General features: G+C 39.0%; 1 protein-coding gene across 9 annotated transcripts in view; it reads left to right on the top strand.

The window, feature by feature from the left end:
• The window catches only part of DOCK11 (dedicator of cytokinesis 11), a 179,246-nt gene that overhangs the window by 141,480 nt on the left and 20,898 nt on the right, over window positions 1-16,868 (top strand). For all 9 annotated transcript variants that reach the window (XM_057495238.1, XM_057495235.1, XM_057495232.1 and 6 more), the window contains one exon: window positions 7,482-7,588. In XM_057495238.1, the coding sequence (XP_057351221.1) occupies window positions 7,482-7,588 (107 nt within the window). The remainder of the gene's footprint in view (window positions 1-7,481; window positions 7,589-16,868) is intronic.

The following is a 16,868-nucleotide window of genomic DNA, read 5'->3' as shown; positions in this document are numbered from 1 at the left end:
GTCAAGGGACCTAGGCAGAATCTTGCCCACCAGTGCACCAGGTAATAGGCTGGCAGAGCTCAGTCCTGGCTGTGGATCGTGCAGTGGCCCGTGAACTGGCTGCGGCCCCTCTCAGCTACAGTCCAAGAGCCCCTGGAGAACCCTGCCATAGATGAGAGAGCCTTGGTGGAAGTCCAGGTGTGCGGTGGAGAAGTTCCAGCATGCTGTTGGAGCAAACTAAATACAAGTTTGGATGCGTTGGAGAGAGTAAGAGGAAAAATTTTGACTTGACTTGTGTCACCCCTTTCTCCAAGGTGGCACAGTTCAGTGCCAGGAGAGACTTTCTTGCCCTTGATTTCTTCTGTAGGGAAAAGTGAGAGCACTCTGAGTGGGGACCTGGCTTCTCCAGCCGTACAAGGTACTGCCAAAGAGGCCCATTTCTCTCTTATCCCATCAAGAGTGCTCAGTCGTGAGCTGCATAACTTGGAGGTGGGAGAGCTGCAGATTACATTAAAGTACATTAAAGGGACACAATCCTGCTAACTGCATCCCGTGATCTTCTCCATCAAGAAGCCCTCCAGCTGACCCACAGGCACCCCCAGTGGCATGTCTTCCTGATACTGGTTGACTGTAAGCTTTGCCAGATGGCTAATGAGCACATAGAGAAAGTTGGCCAGAATCTGTGAGTCAGAGAGAGACCACAAACTTGAGCTTTAGCACCGCTCTTGGGAAAGCAAAAGGGGAGCTTGTTGGCACCTGCGCTGGTATGTTGCGCGAGCGCGAGAGAGGGAAGGCATACAAGCTTAGGAATTTTTCCACAAAGGGGATCAAGAAATGTGGAACAGATGTATCCATTAGATGGCCTGTGAAAGCCTCAGAATCCCTAGCTGGGCAGATGGAAGGTAGTTCTCTCCCAAAGGCACTCAGTACAGTTTGGAGGTAACTGCTCCTTCAAATGTGAAGACAGCAACACAAGACTTCAAGGAACATGAAAACTAAAGCAAACGTGACACCACCAGTGGATGACAGTGATCTGCAGTTTACCTAAAAAAAATTCAAAATAGCTGTCTTAAGTGGCTCAGTGAGCTACAATAAAACAAAAAAGACAATCAGGAAAACAATACACGACCAAAACAAGAAGTTAAAGAGAGAGAAATCTTAAAAAAGAACCAAGCAGAAATTCTAGAGCTGAAGAATGTAATGAATAAAGTGAAAAATGCAATAGAGACTATTAGCAGCAGAGTGGATCATGCAGAAGAAATAATCTGTAAATTAAAAGACAGGACCTTTAAAATTATCTAGTTAGGGGAGAACAAAGAAGAAAGAATGAGAAAGAGTGAAGAAAGCCTGCATGATCTGTGGGACACCATCAGAGTCCCAGAAGGAGAAGAGAGGACGAAGGAGACAGAAAGCATATTCAAAGAAATAATGTCTGAGAATGTCCCAAATCTGGGACTCTTTCAGGAAGCTCATAGACTTTTTCGGGCAAACAAAAGCTGAGGGAGGTCATCACCACTAGGCCTTCTTTACAAGAAATGCTGAAAGGAGTTCTGCAAGCTGAAACGAAAGGGTGCTAATTAGTAAAGTGGGTCTATATGAATAGATGAACAATCTGTGGCACTTAATACAATGGAATATTATTCCAAGAAAGAAATCCTGCTATTCGTGACAACATCGATGGACCTTGAAGGCATTATGGTAAGCGAAATAAGTCGGGCAGAGGAAGACAAATACCATATAATCTTTTTATGTAGAATCTATAAAGTTTAATTCCTAGAAACAGAGAGTAGAATTGCTGGGGGATGGGGAAAATGGGAAGTTGTTGGTCAAAAGGTACAAACTTTCAGTTACAAGATGAATAAGTTCTGGAGATATAATGTAGAGCATAGTGATTTTAGTTAATACCATATACTTAGAAGTTGCTGAGCAATAGATCTTAAATGTTGTTACCCCCCCAAAATGATAATTATGTGTGGTGATTAACGCTACTGTGGTAATTATTTCACAGTATACATGTGTATCAAATCAGCACATACATCAGAATTTTATATAGCATTATATATCGATTAATATCACAATAGAGCTGGGGAGGGAGAGAAACTAAAAAAAGGAGTCATGGCCTTGAAGGGCTTCAGGATCCAGCTGGTCTAATTCAGCAATCTGCCTGAAAGCTTCCCCTTCCAAAAACAGTATTGCTGACTTCTGTAATAACTACTCAAATAGAACAGTTGAGTTAGGTTTAAAAATTGATTGGCAATAGACATTGCCAAGAAATCATGAACTATCACAATGGCCAAGCCACTTCCTTAAGGCAATTGCTTGAGTAATATTAGGGCAAAATGCAGTCATCTTGTGGGAGTCCTATTACTCTGGTTGTGGCTATGAGAACACAACCATGTTTTGTTTGTTTTTTGATTCCAGAATTCCTACCATTAACTATATATATATATTTCACTTCACATGAAAGGCTCATTGTCTGATTGCCTCTTATAATACCATCCACATGGAGAAGCTCTTGCTAAAAAGAGTCTTCCTGAACATGGTATCATGACTAAAATGTAGATGCATTTTACTTATACTTTAGAATAACACTTAGATTGTTCAAATGAATTTTAGTATCAGTCTGTTTGAAATTGCTATACTCTAGTTTGCTCCTTTTAGTACATATGTAGTTTTAAAATGGAGAATGATTAACAAAAGAAGGCCCTGTTTGAGGGTTTTTTTCTATATCACTGGTCTGCCTGTGAAGTTATGGTAAAAATAAGTAATTGAAATCGCACACCTGTAATTCCAGATAAACTACAAAAATTGTATGACTCCTAAACACAGTACTAAATAAATTTTTGGGTGTATCTTTCAGACAAATTGGGTTAATAAGTATCTTTTTAATTAGTAGAAACCTGAAATAAGAGTTTTATGTCCACTAAGTATAAAACTATAGCATTTAGATACTGAAAATAGTTAAGTATATTAAAATGTTTCCCTAGAACTTTTTTCACAAGTGCAAAGACCTTAAGACTAAGCAAAAATTAAGAATTATTTATCTCCCATTAGCAATCCTTAAGCTTTAGAAATATAACTATAGCATTGGACAAAACAGCAACTAAAATAGAATATAAATATTGTGGTTTTTTGGTTATTAGCTTGAGGCAGCTAATCTGAGCACCAAACAAGGGGATGTTTTTCAACAAGTGGAAATAGTGTTTTAAACTCATCACTTAAATATGTATTTCATAATACCTTCAAGGCTTTTTAGAATTTATTCTTTCTAGAAATCAAAGAGCTCTTCTCGAGTAGGAAAAAATGATGTTTTTCATTTTAAACAAAAAATAATGTTAAATTTAGGAGATGTTTATATATTTATACATAAGTGCCATCTATTTTAAACCTGGAAAATTCTACTTGCTTAAGTTAGAAAACGTTATTCTAAAATAGGGGCAGTAGTAAAATCCTCAGGGTTTTTCCCCCTTAGCTTCAGTCATTCAAATGATCCAAAACACCTTTTTTTGTTCATTAGCTGATTAAACCATTAATAGTTACACCAAGGCAGACTACAAATTTAAAACACAAGTTAAGATCTTAATCTGGGGGGAAAAAACCCAATCTGTTAAACTGTCATCTAGTCTGAGAACTCCATGATCTAGATAAGACCTGGATATTCACAAAGTAAATAAGAATACATTTGAGAGCACAACAGAAAGAAACTGTTTATTTGCACTTAGGACAAACTTATGTAACAAAAGTCATCGAGCAATTCTAGAACCCTTTCTTTTCTATCATTACATGTCTTTTGATAATGAAGACAAAAGGGAAGGAGAGTTAGAGTATATTTTAAATCTGTGACCTATTCAATTGCCAAAATTTTTGTTTTCTGAAAGTCCTCTACCATTTCTCTTGAAATCATTATAAGGTTTTTTTAATCAAGTTGGAATGAAATACTTCTTACCAGCAGACACACTGGAGACAGCTGTTCTCCCATTTCGTTTTTTAAAAAAAAAAAACTGTAAGAAAAAAAATGGTTGCCTACGCAAGCAAGGGCTTGGGCTCCTACTCCTCAGAGGTGACTACAGAACACCAGTGAGGAACCATTTCTAGATCCTTGTTGTCATGTTTCAGGCACTGAAATGAAAGGCAAAAGGTAGGGGTGTAGTTCTCCCTGCCCCAACTCCCATCCTTTAACTTCTTTCAGGCAGCCAGAACCCTTGCTCTATCAGAGAGACTTTAAGGATTATCATTCTCAGCCTTTTACCCTAAATTACCTCCAAGTGGTGATACTGGGTATTAGTTTCTCGTGCCCCCCAAAATTTAAAATGAAAACAGGTCTAAATTCCCTTGTTTCTGTTTTGTCTGCAAACCTCAGAATGTTCTAGATTTCATTCTCTGGAGGCTAGACTTCCTGTACCTCTCCCTCTTCTTTTCCTGAGAGAGGACACAACTGTTTCCCCCTGGGAAGATAAGAGTCAAATCTCTGCATTCTTCCACCATCACATAGCATCTGAGCTTCAGCAAAGCTTTAGGCCTGTAGGCCTCCCCCATTAATACAGAAAAAGGAATTTCCTTTCTCATAGAATTTGCTCTTCTCATTCCCTGCAGGGCAGTGTTGCTCCCTTTCCCAAGTCTTTGTACCCAGAATCTGATAGCTCAAGTTCTACAAAGCTTTTTATTCCCTAATTCCTTCTTAATCGCAACTTTTCCCCTTTCTGCCCTTCCCTCAGGACACTTCCCTCTCATCCTTCTGCCTAGCAGTCTTATTTTACCAAGGCTCAGACTGCTGCTCTGTCCTCCAACTCTCCACTGTTTTCGTGGGATACTGGCGCTTAAGGTAGTGGTTCTTCTTAGACAGTTTGCGTCTTTCCCCAGGGCAGTAATCAGGAACACAGACGCTACAGCTATGAAGGGCAAGGTCAGGAATCCAGAAAGATTGATAGGATGAGATCTCTCAAACTCCTGCCTCCCTCTGTTAGGGTATATACACTGGCCACTGCTAGGTTCAGCAACTCGTTGATCCCAAAAATCTTTCCACGACTAAAGGAAGTCAGAATTTTCCCTAAGCATTTTAAGGACGCTAACAAACCAAACAGTCCTCATATCATTGGATAGCTTTGTGGGTGTTGATAACTCAAGTCAACAAGGGGATATAGTCTCCTCTGGATAGAGGTAGGTCATCAGGCATAGGAATCAACACGCTTAGCAAGATTAGTGGACTCTGAAGCTAACGATCTGCAATGGTAGTCTTCATACCAGATGAGGCAACAAATTCTACAACTGGGTGTTGACCTCTCTGTTTCTGAGGAGAAAGATAATCTATTGTCCTACTTAAGATGTACACCACAAGGCTCTCTCCCAAGATATTTTAGCTTCATCTGACCTCAGGCATATGAGTCTGTCCCTTTTTGTCCTTCCCGACATCACAGCATTCTAGAAAAACCCTAGATTTGGGAGTCACTTAAAATAATAATGTCCTCGGAGCACACAGGAATATTTTTTCTGCCATCATGGATATAGCTGTTTGAGGCTGTTCAAAGAAAAAGGTTGATCCTTTTCTTTGTTAAGGACTACCTGCTTTATAAGTTCACTCAAGTTTGGGTCCCTCTTCCTTATTGCCTAGCTCTTGATTTCATAGAGGTGATCAATGGGAATGTTTTCTCCTAAATTTCAAAAAGTTCCCCTGATGTGCTACTCAGAGTGGCCCATGGGCCAGCTACCAGTCTGAGAACTGTTTGTTACTGGTCCCCAATAAAATAAAGAGCATTATCCTGAATGTCAGTCAGCTGTGTCACTGAGCACAATGTTTAGTTCAACTGACCTTTTTTTCCTCCACGTAGAAAGACTTTGTTCACGAAGGAAATGAGTTGATTTACATTCTGGTGTAGTTTTCTTATCTCACTGTGGTCTAGTGCTTTGAATAGAACTCTCCCAGAAGTCTGTAACCGACCATTTTAGGCATGCTAATCTTCAGAAATGAAGTGTGTCATGCTCTGTCTTGAGTGTCTTTTATTACCTAATTTCTTTGTATAGAAATAGCTCTAAAGTCCATTGGGTCAAAGTAAATCTTGTTTTCCTTTCTGCCTCTCCTTTTTCTTTAATAGAAATACACTGCCTACTCCCTATGTGTTTCTCCATTCTTGAAAAAGTATTTCAAAATAATTCCAAAATTCCATCTCTCTCTCTCTCATAAAAGATAACTCATGTTCTTTCAAGCGTCTTACCACAGGATGTATGTCTTCATTAGCTTTCATTTAGACAAGAAGAGTTGGCAGAATCCAAGCTCTGATGCATGACCTGTTTTTTCCACCAGAATTCTGAGAAATCTCAGTATGAGGTCTGGCTTTCTTAAACCTTCCTTCCCTGACCTCTAACCTCAAGAAGTTTACCAGATATTTCACTGTTAGTAGGTCATTATTTGTAAGCATCGTTATTAGAGAAGTTACAGAAAAATAGATTGCAATAGCTATCCCTTGTGACCAGCCATTTTTCACTGACTAGCAGATTCTGTTATAAGGAGGCTGAATTTTCCCTAAGCTAAAATAACAGCCCACTTAGATAAAGGTAAAAGTAGCCACAGCAGGAGTGTGTGGACATGTTTTCCTGTGCAGAATTGTAGGGCAACTATACCCAGACTCTTGTTTGACAGTAACAATTTAGTCCACAGTCCTACAGCAGCTGTCCTCAGCTTGTGCGCCCTTCCACCTTCCAATGGTCCAGCTGCTGAATCACTTACTAAACCACCTGGCAGCAGTTATTCTCTCTACAGAAAACTAGTTTATTTACTGGTAGCTTTACTTGGTAATAATAACTCGAACACTTCTTACATGCTAGGTTCTGTTCTAAACACTTCATATTTCACTTAATTCTTATAAGGGAGCTATTCATCTCTACTTGGCAGACGATAAAACTTTTCGCAGTCCTAGAGATATAAACATGCCTAAAATCACACAATTAGTGATAGAGCTGGAGCTGTCTTCCTCCAAAAGCTCTGGTCCTTGGCAGTGTCTGGTCCTGGTTCTCCAGAGATGCCACATTCCTGCCATCTCATTTATTTTTCTGCCCCTCTTACAAGCCCTAGGTTAGGCCACCTCCAACACCCCACATCCATTTCTAGTTCTCCAGTGAAATGAGGAATCAGGGATGGTTACCTTAAAAGTATATGCCCTCCTTGCTTAGGTGACAGACCATAAACATACACAAAGTGTTTAGTAACAATTTTTACATCACACTAGAGAAACATTCACTATACTAGCCATTGAAGGGGATGCCGAGTCAGAGAATGGAATTTATTTGTAAAAGCTTGTGCTCACTTTTTGGGAAAAAGACTAGAAGAGTGTGTAGTAGACAGAAGGAATTTGTAAAATTCTTTTTTTGGTAACTGAAAATTGCACTTAAGACTGTGGCCATTACAAAAATATCTGTTTCTTTTTAAGGGTGACCAAGCCTTGTAAGGCTGTTATTTATAAACTGCTTTCTTAAAAGTAAATTTACTTCACTGCTGCTTCTTCACACAGAATTATTCCCTAACGGATGTTCAGCCTTCAAGAAAATTACTCCCAATATAGATGAAGAAGGAGCAATGAAAGAAGATGCTGGAATGATGGATGTCCATTATAGTGAAGTAAGATTCCAAGGCCTGCAATGCCAGTTATATAAACGTAACTTCTTATAATCTGTATTAAACAATTATTACAGCTAACTTAATTTGGAAGGTAACTTAAGAGTTGCTGAACTGTAAGCATTAAAACTGCCCAGGGCAAAAATGTCCCTGTTTGGAATGTGGAGCCCTGTCTCTGGAACTGTTCCTGTTGTCTGGTTTTAGAAATGCAGCATTTATCATCCTCAAATTACCATCCCACTAACGAGATCAGGGTCAACATACTTTGGAAAAATCTCCATCAAAAATACACTTAGCCATGTAACAGCCAAGCAGAATATGCATAAAAATACTTTAAAAATGGAAAATTTCTGCTCGAAACTTCATATGTGTAGTAAACAGCTTCAGTTGTCCATCAGGCAACAAATGTTTATTGACTTATGAGCAGGACTTACAGAGGAGCTACGAAGTAGTTAGATATGGCTAGTCCCTGACCTTCAATGTCTATCTGAAGAGATAATACACCTAAATGAGATGGGAGGAAGAAACAAGACAGCACCATTTGAATAATACAGACAGTATGCTCCATGCAAAGTCAAAGGCGAGAGAGAGAGAGAGAGAGAGATGCCTTTGAGCTGAGATAAAACAGAGGAGGTATAATTAGAGAGGGATTTGAAGAATGAGGACCCCTGAAGGCCTTCTGAGGAGGAGACTAGCAGGGACAAAAGCTAAGAGGTGGGAAAGTATAAGGCATGTGTGGGGCACAATGAGTGGATCCCTTTGGCTAAACCAGTGGGTTCACATAGAGAAGAGTGAGAGTTGAGGTCAGATTTTGAGAAACCTTGAATATTTGGGATTTATTCAGTAGAATACTGAATTGCCAGCAAAGGTTTCTGAGCGGAGTAATGGCCAGATGAAAGCAAGGAAGAGGAAAGGTTAATGTGGTGGTAATGTGGGAGATGCACTGGACGTAGATGGATAGGGGCTGGAGGCAAAGGCTAAAGAGAGGGCTGCCCTAACGGATGGACATGAGGCATTCAGGGCCTAAACCCAGATGGTGACAGATGCAGGAAACACTATGAGGAAAAGGGGAAGACTTGCTGGCTGTGGGAGGGGAAGAGTCAAGGTCGCTCTGAGATTTGGGGTTTGGATATTACAGAAAACAACAGATGGGTGATTTTACAGGGAAGACGATGAATTCGGGGGTTTTTTTGGTATCATTAATCTACAATTACATGAAGAACATTATGTTTACTCGGCTCCCCCCTTCACCAAGTCCCCCCCACATACCCCTTCACAGTCACTGTCCATCAACATAGTAAAATCACTACTTGTCTTCTCTGTGTTGCACAGCTCTTCCTATGCTCCCCATGCACTATACATGCTAATCGTAATGCCCTCTTTTCTTTTTCCCTGCCCTTATCCCTCCCTTCCCACCCATCCTCCCCAGTCCCTTTCCCTTTGGTAACTGTTAGTCCATTCTTGGGTTCTGTGATTCTGCTGCTGTTTTGTTCCTTCAGTTTTCCTTTGTTCTTATACTCCACATATGAGTGAAATCATTTGGTACTTGTCTTTCTCTGCCTGGCTTATTTCACTGAGCATAATACCCTCTAGCTCCATCCATGTTGTTGCGAATGGTAGGATCTGTTTTTTTCTAATGGCTGAGTAATATTCCATTGTGTATATGTACCACATCTTTTTTATCCATTCATCTACTGATGGACATTTAGGTTGCTTCCATATCTTGGATATTGTAAGTAGTGCAGTGATAAACATAGGGATGCATCTGTCTTTTTCAAACTGGAGGGCTGCATTCTTAGGGTAAATTCCTAGAAGTGGAATTCCTGGGTCAAATGGTATTTCTATTTTGAGCATTCTGAGGAACCTCCATACTGCTTTCCACAATGGTTGAACTAATTTACATTCCCTAATGTTTTTGAAATAGAGCCATGTTCTTGAGTATATCAAGTTTGTTCCTTTTTCATTACCAAATAATATTCCATTGTGCTGAGACACGATTTTTCTAATACAGTCTTCTGTTGATGGATTTTGGATTGTGTCCAGTTTGGGACTATTAGGAATAAGGCTGCTTTAAGCCTTGTTCTCTGTGACCTTTTGTGGACATATGCTTTCATTTTTCTTAGGTAAATACCTAGGAGTGAAATTGCTGGATCCTAACAAAATTACACATTTAAATTTATAAGAAATTTCCAAAGAATTTTTCAAAGTGGTTGAACCATTTTATAACCCCACTAGCAATGGATGAGAATTTCAGTTGCTCCACCTCCTTATCAACATCTGATGTTGCTAGTCTTTTTTTATTTTTGCCATTTTGTTAGGCATGAATTGGTATCTCATTGTGTTTTCTTGTTTGTAATCCCTTAATTGACTAATGATGTTGAACACTTTTCCATGTGTGCTGCTTTGCCTTTTGTATATCTTCCTTTGTGAAATGTTTGTCCAAGTCTTTTGCCCATTTTTAGAAATTGCATTGTTCAGTTTTTTGTTGTTGATTCATGGTAGTTCTTTCTGTATTTTGGATAAGTTCTTTGTCAGATATATGTGCTGCTGATTTGTCTTTGACTTGTTCATTTTTTCATTGAGTCTTTAATGAGCAGAAAGTTTCAGTTTTGATGAAGTGCAGTTTCCCATTGTTTTAATTGTTCTTTCTGTGTCTGGTGTGAAAAGTATTTGCTTACCTGAAGATTGTAAGGATGCTGTCTTATATGTTCTTCTATAAATTTGTCTCTGAGTTTTATGTTTAGGTTTATAATCTAAAATTCATTTTTGAGCATGAAATGAGGTAGAGGTCAGGGTTTATTTTTTTTCTAGGCAGATGTTTAGATGGTCCACATCATTTGGGGAAAAATAAAACTTTCCTTTTGCCCCATTGAATTACTTTGGCACCTTGGTCATATTTCAGTTCTTTATATATGTGTGGGCTATTTCTTTCTGGTTGCTGTTCTGTACCACTAACCTGTTTGCCCATCTTGACACCAATATCACACTGTTTTAGTTACTATAACTTTATAAGTCTTAAAATCAGGTAGTGTTAGTCCTCCACATTTTATTCTTTCTCAAAGTCATTTTGGCTCTTCTCTATCCTTTGAATTTCCATATAACATTTAGAATAATCTTTTCTATTTCTTCAAAATAGCCTGTTGGAAGTCTTTTAGGGATTTTGTTAAATTTATATATCACTACATGGAGAATGGAGAGTTTAACGATGTTGAACCTCTCAGTCAATGAACATTTAATTTCTCCCATCAAAATTTTGTGATTTTTCAGGGTAGAAATGTTTTGCTGGATTTATTGTTAGATAAATGATGTTTTGCACAGATTATATTTACTGTAATACTATAAACAGTATTGCTTATTTTTCAATTTGTTGCTAGGATATAGAATACAATACGTTTTGTATGTTCATCTTACAATCTGCAACCTTGCTGAGTCCTCTTATGGTCTTCATATTTGTATATTTCTTAGGATTTTTACATACACAGTCATATCATCTGTGCAGACAGTTTAATGTTTGCTAGTCTGTGTGCTGTTTCTTTTTCTTATTGTGCTGGCTACGACCTTCGGTGTAGTGTTGAATGGAAGTGGAAAGAGCAGACACTCTTAACTTGTTCTCAAACATTGAAGAGCATTCAGCCTGTAGGTTTCTACTAGACGCCTTTTATCAGATTGAGAAAGGTTTCTTCTATTCCTTCTTCCCTGAAAGTTCTTTTTTAGTGTCATGAAGGGATGTTGGGTTTTTTCAAATGCTTTTTCTGCATCAGTTGCTGGGGATACCATTTTTCTCTTTTCTACTGTTTATGTGGCGTATTACACTGAATTTTTTCCTATTTGTAAACAAACTTTACATTCCTAGGATTCACTAGTTTGTAATGGATAAGATTGTTCCTACTCTGGAAGAGTCACAGCCTATTTGGAAAGTCAGATACATAGATAATGGGCAAGTATAGTGATAAATATTTAACCCAGTGAATTATCAGAGTAGGAAGAAAGGTGTCTAGTGTCTTGCTGCTCTTGCTGATCAGAAGGATGCTGGAAGAGGTAATACCTAAACTATCTTAAAGAGGCTGATAAAGTGAAAGAGACTAAAGGGCAGAGGATAACAGCATGAACAAAGGTACCAAGGACAATACCATGGTGATTCAGGGGAACTACTAGTTCATTATTACTTGAGCATAAAGTACAAGGCTGAGCATAGAGAATGATGAGATGACTGAAGTGTCGGCCACATCATTGCAAGCCTTGTGTGCCAAATGAAATAACTTGTCCTTTGTTCTTTGCACGATGGGGAGCCTTCATGAGATTTTAAGAAAGGAAGAGGGACATGGTCTGGTTTGCATTTTAATCCAAACTCTATGACCGATGCATTTGAAAGTGCCAAGGCTAGAGGCAGGAAGATCAATTGGAAAAAGAAAATGAGTTCTCAAACTTTAGTAATGAGAGTAGAAATGAGAGGAAGGGCCAGACTTGAGAAATACTTAGGAAGTAAAACTGTCAGGTCTTGCTGGTGAACTGATCAGAGATGAGTAAAGAGAGTATGTTAGTTTCCTAGGGCTGCCATAACAAAGTGCACAAACTGGGTGGCTTAAAACAACTGAAGTTTGTTGTCTCACATTTCTAGAGCCCAGAAGCCTGAAATCAAGGTATCATCAGGACCGTGTTCCTTCTGGGACACTGGGTAGCCTCCTTCCTTGCCTCTTCCTAGCTTCTGCTGGTAGCTGTTGATCGTTGATCTCTGGCATTCCTTGACTTGTAGCTGCATCTCTCCAGTCGCTTGGTGTTCTCTGTGTACGTCTCAGTCTTCTTTTTTTTTTTTTATTGAAGGGTAGTTGACACACAGTATTACATTACATTAGTTTCAGGTGTACAACAAAGTGATTCAACATTTATATACATGATAAATCTACGTACCAGCTATCACCATACCAAGTTGTTACAATATTTTGACTATATTCCTTATGCTATACATTACATCCCGGTTACTTATTTATTTTACAATTGGAAGTGTGTACTTATTTTTTTTTTATGAGGGCGTCTCTCATATATGTTGACCAAATGGTTGTTAATAACAATAAAATTCTGTATAGGGGAGTCAATGCTCAATGCACAATCATTAATCCACCCCAAGCCTAATTTTCGTCAGTCTCTAATCTTCTGAAGCATAACGAACAAGTTCTTACATGGAGAACAAATTCTTACATAGTGAGTAAGTTACATGGTGAACAGTACAAGGGCAGTCATCACAGAAACTTTTGGTTTTGCTCATGCATTATGAACTATAAACAGTCAGTTCAAATATGAATACTCATTTGATTTTTATACTGAATTTATATGTGGATACCACATTTCTCTCTTTATTATTATTATTTTTAATAAAATGCTGAAGTGGTAGGTAGATACAAGATAAAGGTAGAAAACATAGTTTAGTGTTGTAAGAGAGCAAATGTAGATGATCAGGTGTGTGCCTGTAGACTATGTGTTAATCCAAGCTAGACAAGGGCAATAAAACATCCACGTATGCAGAAGATTTCTCTCAGAACAGGGGGGGTGAGGTTCTAAGCCTCACCTCTGTTGATCCCCAATTTCTCACCTGATGACCCCCCTGCGACTGTGCCTGTCTTAGGTTGTTCCTCCCTTGAGGAATCTTACCCGTCTCTGGCTAACCAGTCATCTACTGGGGCCATACAGGGAAATGTAAAGTTGGTAAGTGAGAGAGAGGCAATATTGTTTGAAAAGGTTAGCTTTTTACTTCTTTGCAGATTTATGCCCTGTGGCTTTTATGCCCAGCATTTGTCTTGAGGTATCTTTACCACTTGGAAGAATTATGATACTCGGTAAATTTGATATGAGGCACGAATTCTATTTAAGGGTTGTAATTAGGAAGGAAGAAGAAAAGCTATAGAAGTAGCAGACGGCAGAAAACATGTGAAGATTGATTATTTCTTTGACATATCTTCTTGTAGAGTAACTTCAGCATGTATAGGTTTTAAGCTACTACTTAAATTGCGCACACACATTAACATAATAGGAGTATAGTTACATAACCAAAGCATACCTGTAATTACCAGCCATCTCCAGTGAAACCAAGAAAACCAGTTAGGCACCTTAGGCATTTGTGAAAACTTATCTATGATATGGTGGATATTGTCCAACTGAACTTGAACAGTCTGAGAGAAATCAGACAAATTAAAACAACCCATTCCTGGGGAATGTTCACATCCCTTATGTTCTTTTAACAGTAAATAGTCTGTAGTTGTAAGATTTTGGAGCGCTACAATTTGCACTTCTCCTAATTCTTGATTGAGTTCCAACAGTATAGATCCAGTCAAATTTGTTGTTTTACTGTATGCACAGGCCAGCTTAGATATCTCCTTCCTCATTCCCATGGCAAGTCCAGGAACCGGTGGGATGAGTGCATCTACAGCTGTAGCAGTGCGTGGATCTTTGTTGGGGTTTTTTGATGATCATCTTCTGGCATGAGTCTTCCAGAGAGTGCTGATGTTGGAAGTTCTCTTTCATATCGTATCTTAGTTCATTTTCGGGGTAGCCCAAATTAGGCTTTGATCCTCTGTATAAACACAAACAGACCCTTTGCCTACACTTTTATATGCCCTTTATACCCTTGTGTAGGACTCATTGGAGGTCTCCACACAGGAACTGCCTTTTTTTTTTTGGTATCATTAATCTACACTTACATGACGAATATTATGTTTACTAGGCTCTCCCCTATACCAGGTCCCCCCTATAAACCCGTTTACAGTCACTGTCCATCAGCATAGCAAATGTTGTAGAATCACTACTTGCCTTCTCTGTGTTGTACAGCCCTCCCCTTTCTCCCACCCCCCACGCATGCTAATCTTAATACCCCCCTTCTTCTCCCCCCCTTATCCCTCCGTACCCACCCATCCTCCCCAGTCCCTTTCCCTTTGGTACCTGTTAGTCCATTCTTGAGTTCTATGATTCTGCTGCTGTTTTGTTCCTTCAGTTTTTCCTTTGTTCTTATATTCCACAGATGAGTGAAATCATTTGGTATTTCTCTTTCTCTGCTTGGCTTGTTTCACTGAGCATAATACCCTCCAGCTCCATCCATGTTGCTACAAATGGTAGGATTTGCCCTTTTCTTATGGCTGAGTAGTATTCCATTGTGTATATGTACCACATCTTCTTTATCCATTCATCTACCGATGGATATTTAGGTTGCTTCCAATTCTTAGCTATTGTAAATAGTGCTGCGATAAACATAAGGGTGCATTGGTCTTTCTCATACTTGATTGCTGCATTCTTAGGGTAAATTCCTAGGAGTGCAATTCCTGGGTCAAATGGTAAGTCTGTTTTGAGCATTTTGATGTACCTCCATACTGCTTTCCACAATGGTTGAACTAATTTACATTCCCACCAGCAGTGTAGGAGGGTTCCCCTTTCTCCACAGCCTCGCCAACATTTGTTGTTGTTTGTCTTTTGGATGGCAGCCATCCTTACTGGTGTGAGGTGATACCTCATTGTAGTTTTAATTTGCATTTCTCTGATAATTAGCGATGTGGAGCATCTTTTCATGTGTCTGTTGGCCATCTGTATTTCTGTTTTGGAGAACTGTCTGTTCAGTTCCTCTGCCCATTTTTTAATTGGATTATTTGTTTTTTGTTTGTTGAGGCGTGTGAGCTCTTTATATATTCTGGACGTCAAGCCTTTATCGGATGTGTCATTTTCAAATATATTCTCCCATACTGTAGGGTTCCTTTTTGTTCTATTGATGGTGTCTTTTGCTGTACAGAAGCTTTTCAGCTTAATATAGTCCCACTTGTTCATTTTTGCTGTTGTTTTCCTTGCCCGGGGAGATATGTTCAAGAAGAGGTCACTCATGTTTATGTCTAAGAGGTTTTTGCCTATGTTTTCTTCCAAGAGTTTAATGGTTTCATGACTTACATTCAGGTCTTTGATCCATTTTGAGTTTACTTTTGTATATGGGGTTAGACAATGGCCCAGTTTCATTCTCCTACATGTAGTTGTCCAGTTTTTCCAGCACCATCTGTTGAAGAGACTGTCATTTCGCCATTGTATGTTCATGGCTCCTTTATCAAATATTAATTGACCATATATGTCTGGGTTAGTGTCTGGATTCTCTAGTCTGTTCCATTGGTCTGTGGCTCTGTTCTTGTGCCAGTACCAAATTGTCTTGATTACTATGGCTTTATAGTAGAGCTTGAAGTTGGGGAGTGAGATCCCCCCTACTTTATTCTTCTTTCTCAGGATTGCTTTGGCTATTCGGGGTTTTTGGTGTTTCTATACGAATTTTTGAATTATTTGTTCCAGTTCACTGAAGAATGTTGCTGGTAGTTTCATAGGGATTGCATCAAATCTGTATATTGCTTTGGCCAGGATGGCCATTTTGACGATATTAATTCTTCCTAACCACGAGCACGGGATGAGTTTCCATCTGTTAGTGTCCCCTTTAATTTCTCTTAAGAGTGACTTGTAGTTTTCAGAGTATAGGTCTTTCACTTCCTTGGTTAGGTTTATTCCTAGGTATTTTATTTTTTTTGATGCAATTGTGAATGGAGTTGTTTTCCTGATTTCTCTTTCTGTTGGTTCATTGTTAGTGTATAGGAAAGCCACAGATTTCTGTGTGTTGATTTTGTATCCTGCAACTTTGCTGTATTCCGATATCAGTTCGAGTAGTTTTGGGGTAGAGTCTTTAGGGTTTTTTTTGGGGATGGAGTCTTCAGGGTTTTTTATGTACAGTATCATGTCATCTGCAAATAGTGACAGTTTAACTTCTTCTTTACCAATCTGGATTCCTTGTATTTTTTTGTTTTGTCTAATTGCCATGGCTAGGACCCCCAGTACTATGTTAAATAACAGTGGGGAGAGTGGGCATCCCTGTCTAGTTCCCGATCTCAGAGGAAATGCTTTCAGCTTCTCGCTGTTCAATATAATGTTGGCTGTGGGTTTATCATAGATGGCCTTTATTATGTTGAGGTAGATGGCCTTTATTATGTTGAGGTACTTGCCCTCTGTTCCCATTTCGCTGAGAGTTTTTATCATGAATGGATGTTGAACTTTGTCAAATGCTTTTTCAGCATCTATGGAGATGATCATGTGGTTTTTGTCTTTCTTTTTGTTGATGTGGTGGATGATGTTGATGGACTTTCGAATGTTGTACCATCCTTGCATCCCCGGGATGAATCCCACTTGGTCATGGTGTATGATCCTTTTGATGTAGTTTTGAATTCGGTTTGCTAATATTTTGTTGAGTATTTTTGCATCTACGTTCATCAGGGATATTAGT

The sequence above is a fragment of the Manis pentadactyla genome, chromosome X (genome assembly GCF_030020395.1).
Source record: "Manis pentadactyla isolate mManPen7 chromosome X, mManPen7.hap1, whole genome shotgun sequence".
In the NCBI taxonomy this organism is placed as follows: Eukaryota; Metazoa; Chordata; class Mammalia; order Pholidota; family Manidae; genus Manis; species Manis pentadactyla.
Note: the sequence above shows the minus strand (reverse complement) of the source record. Positions and strands in the feature narration are given on the sequence as shown.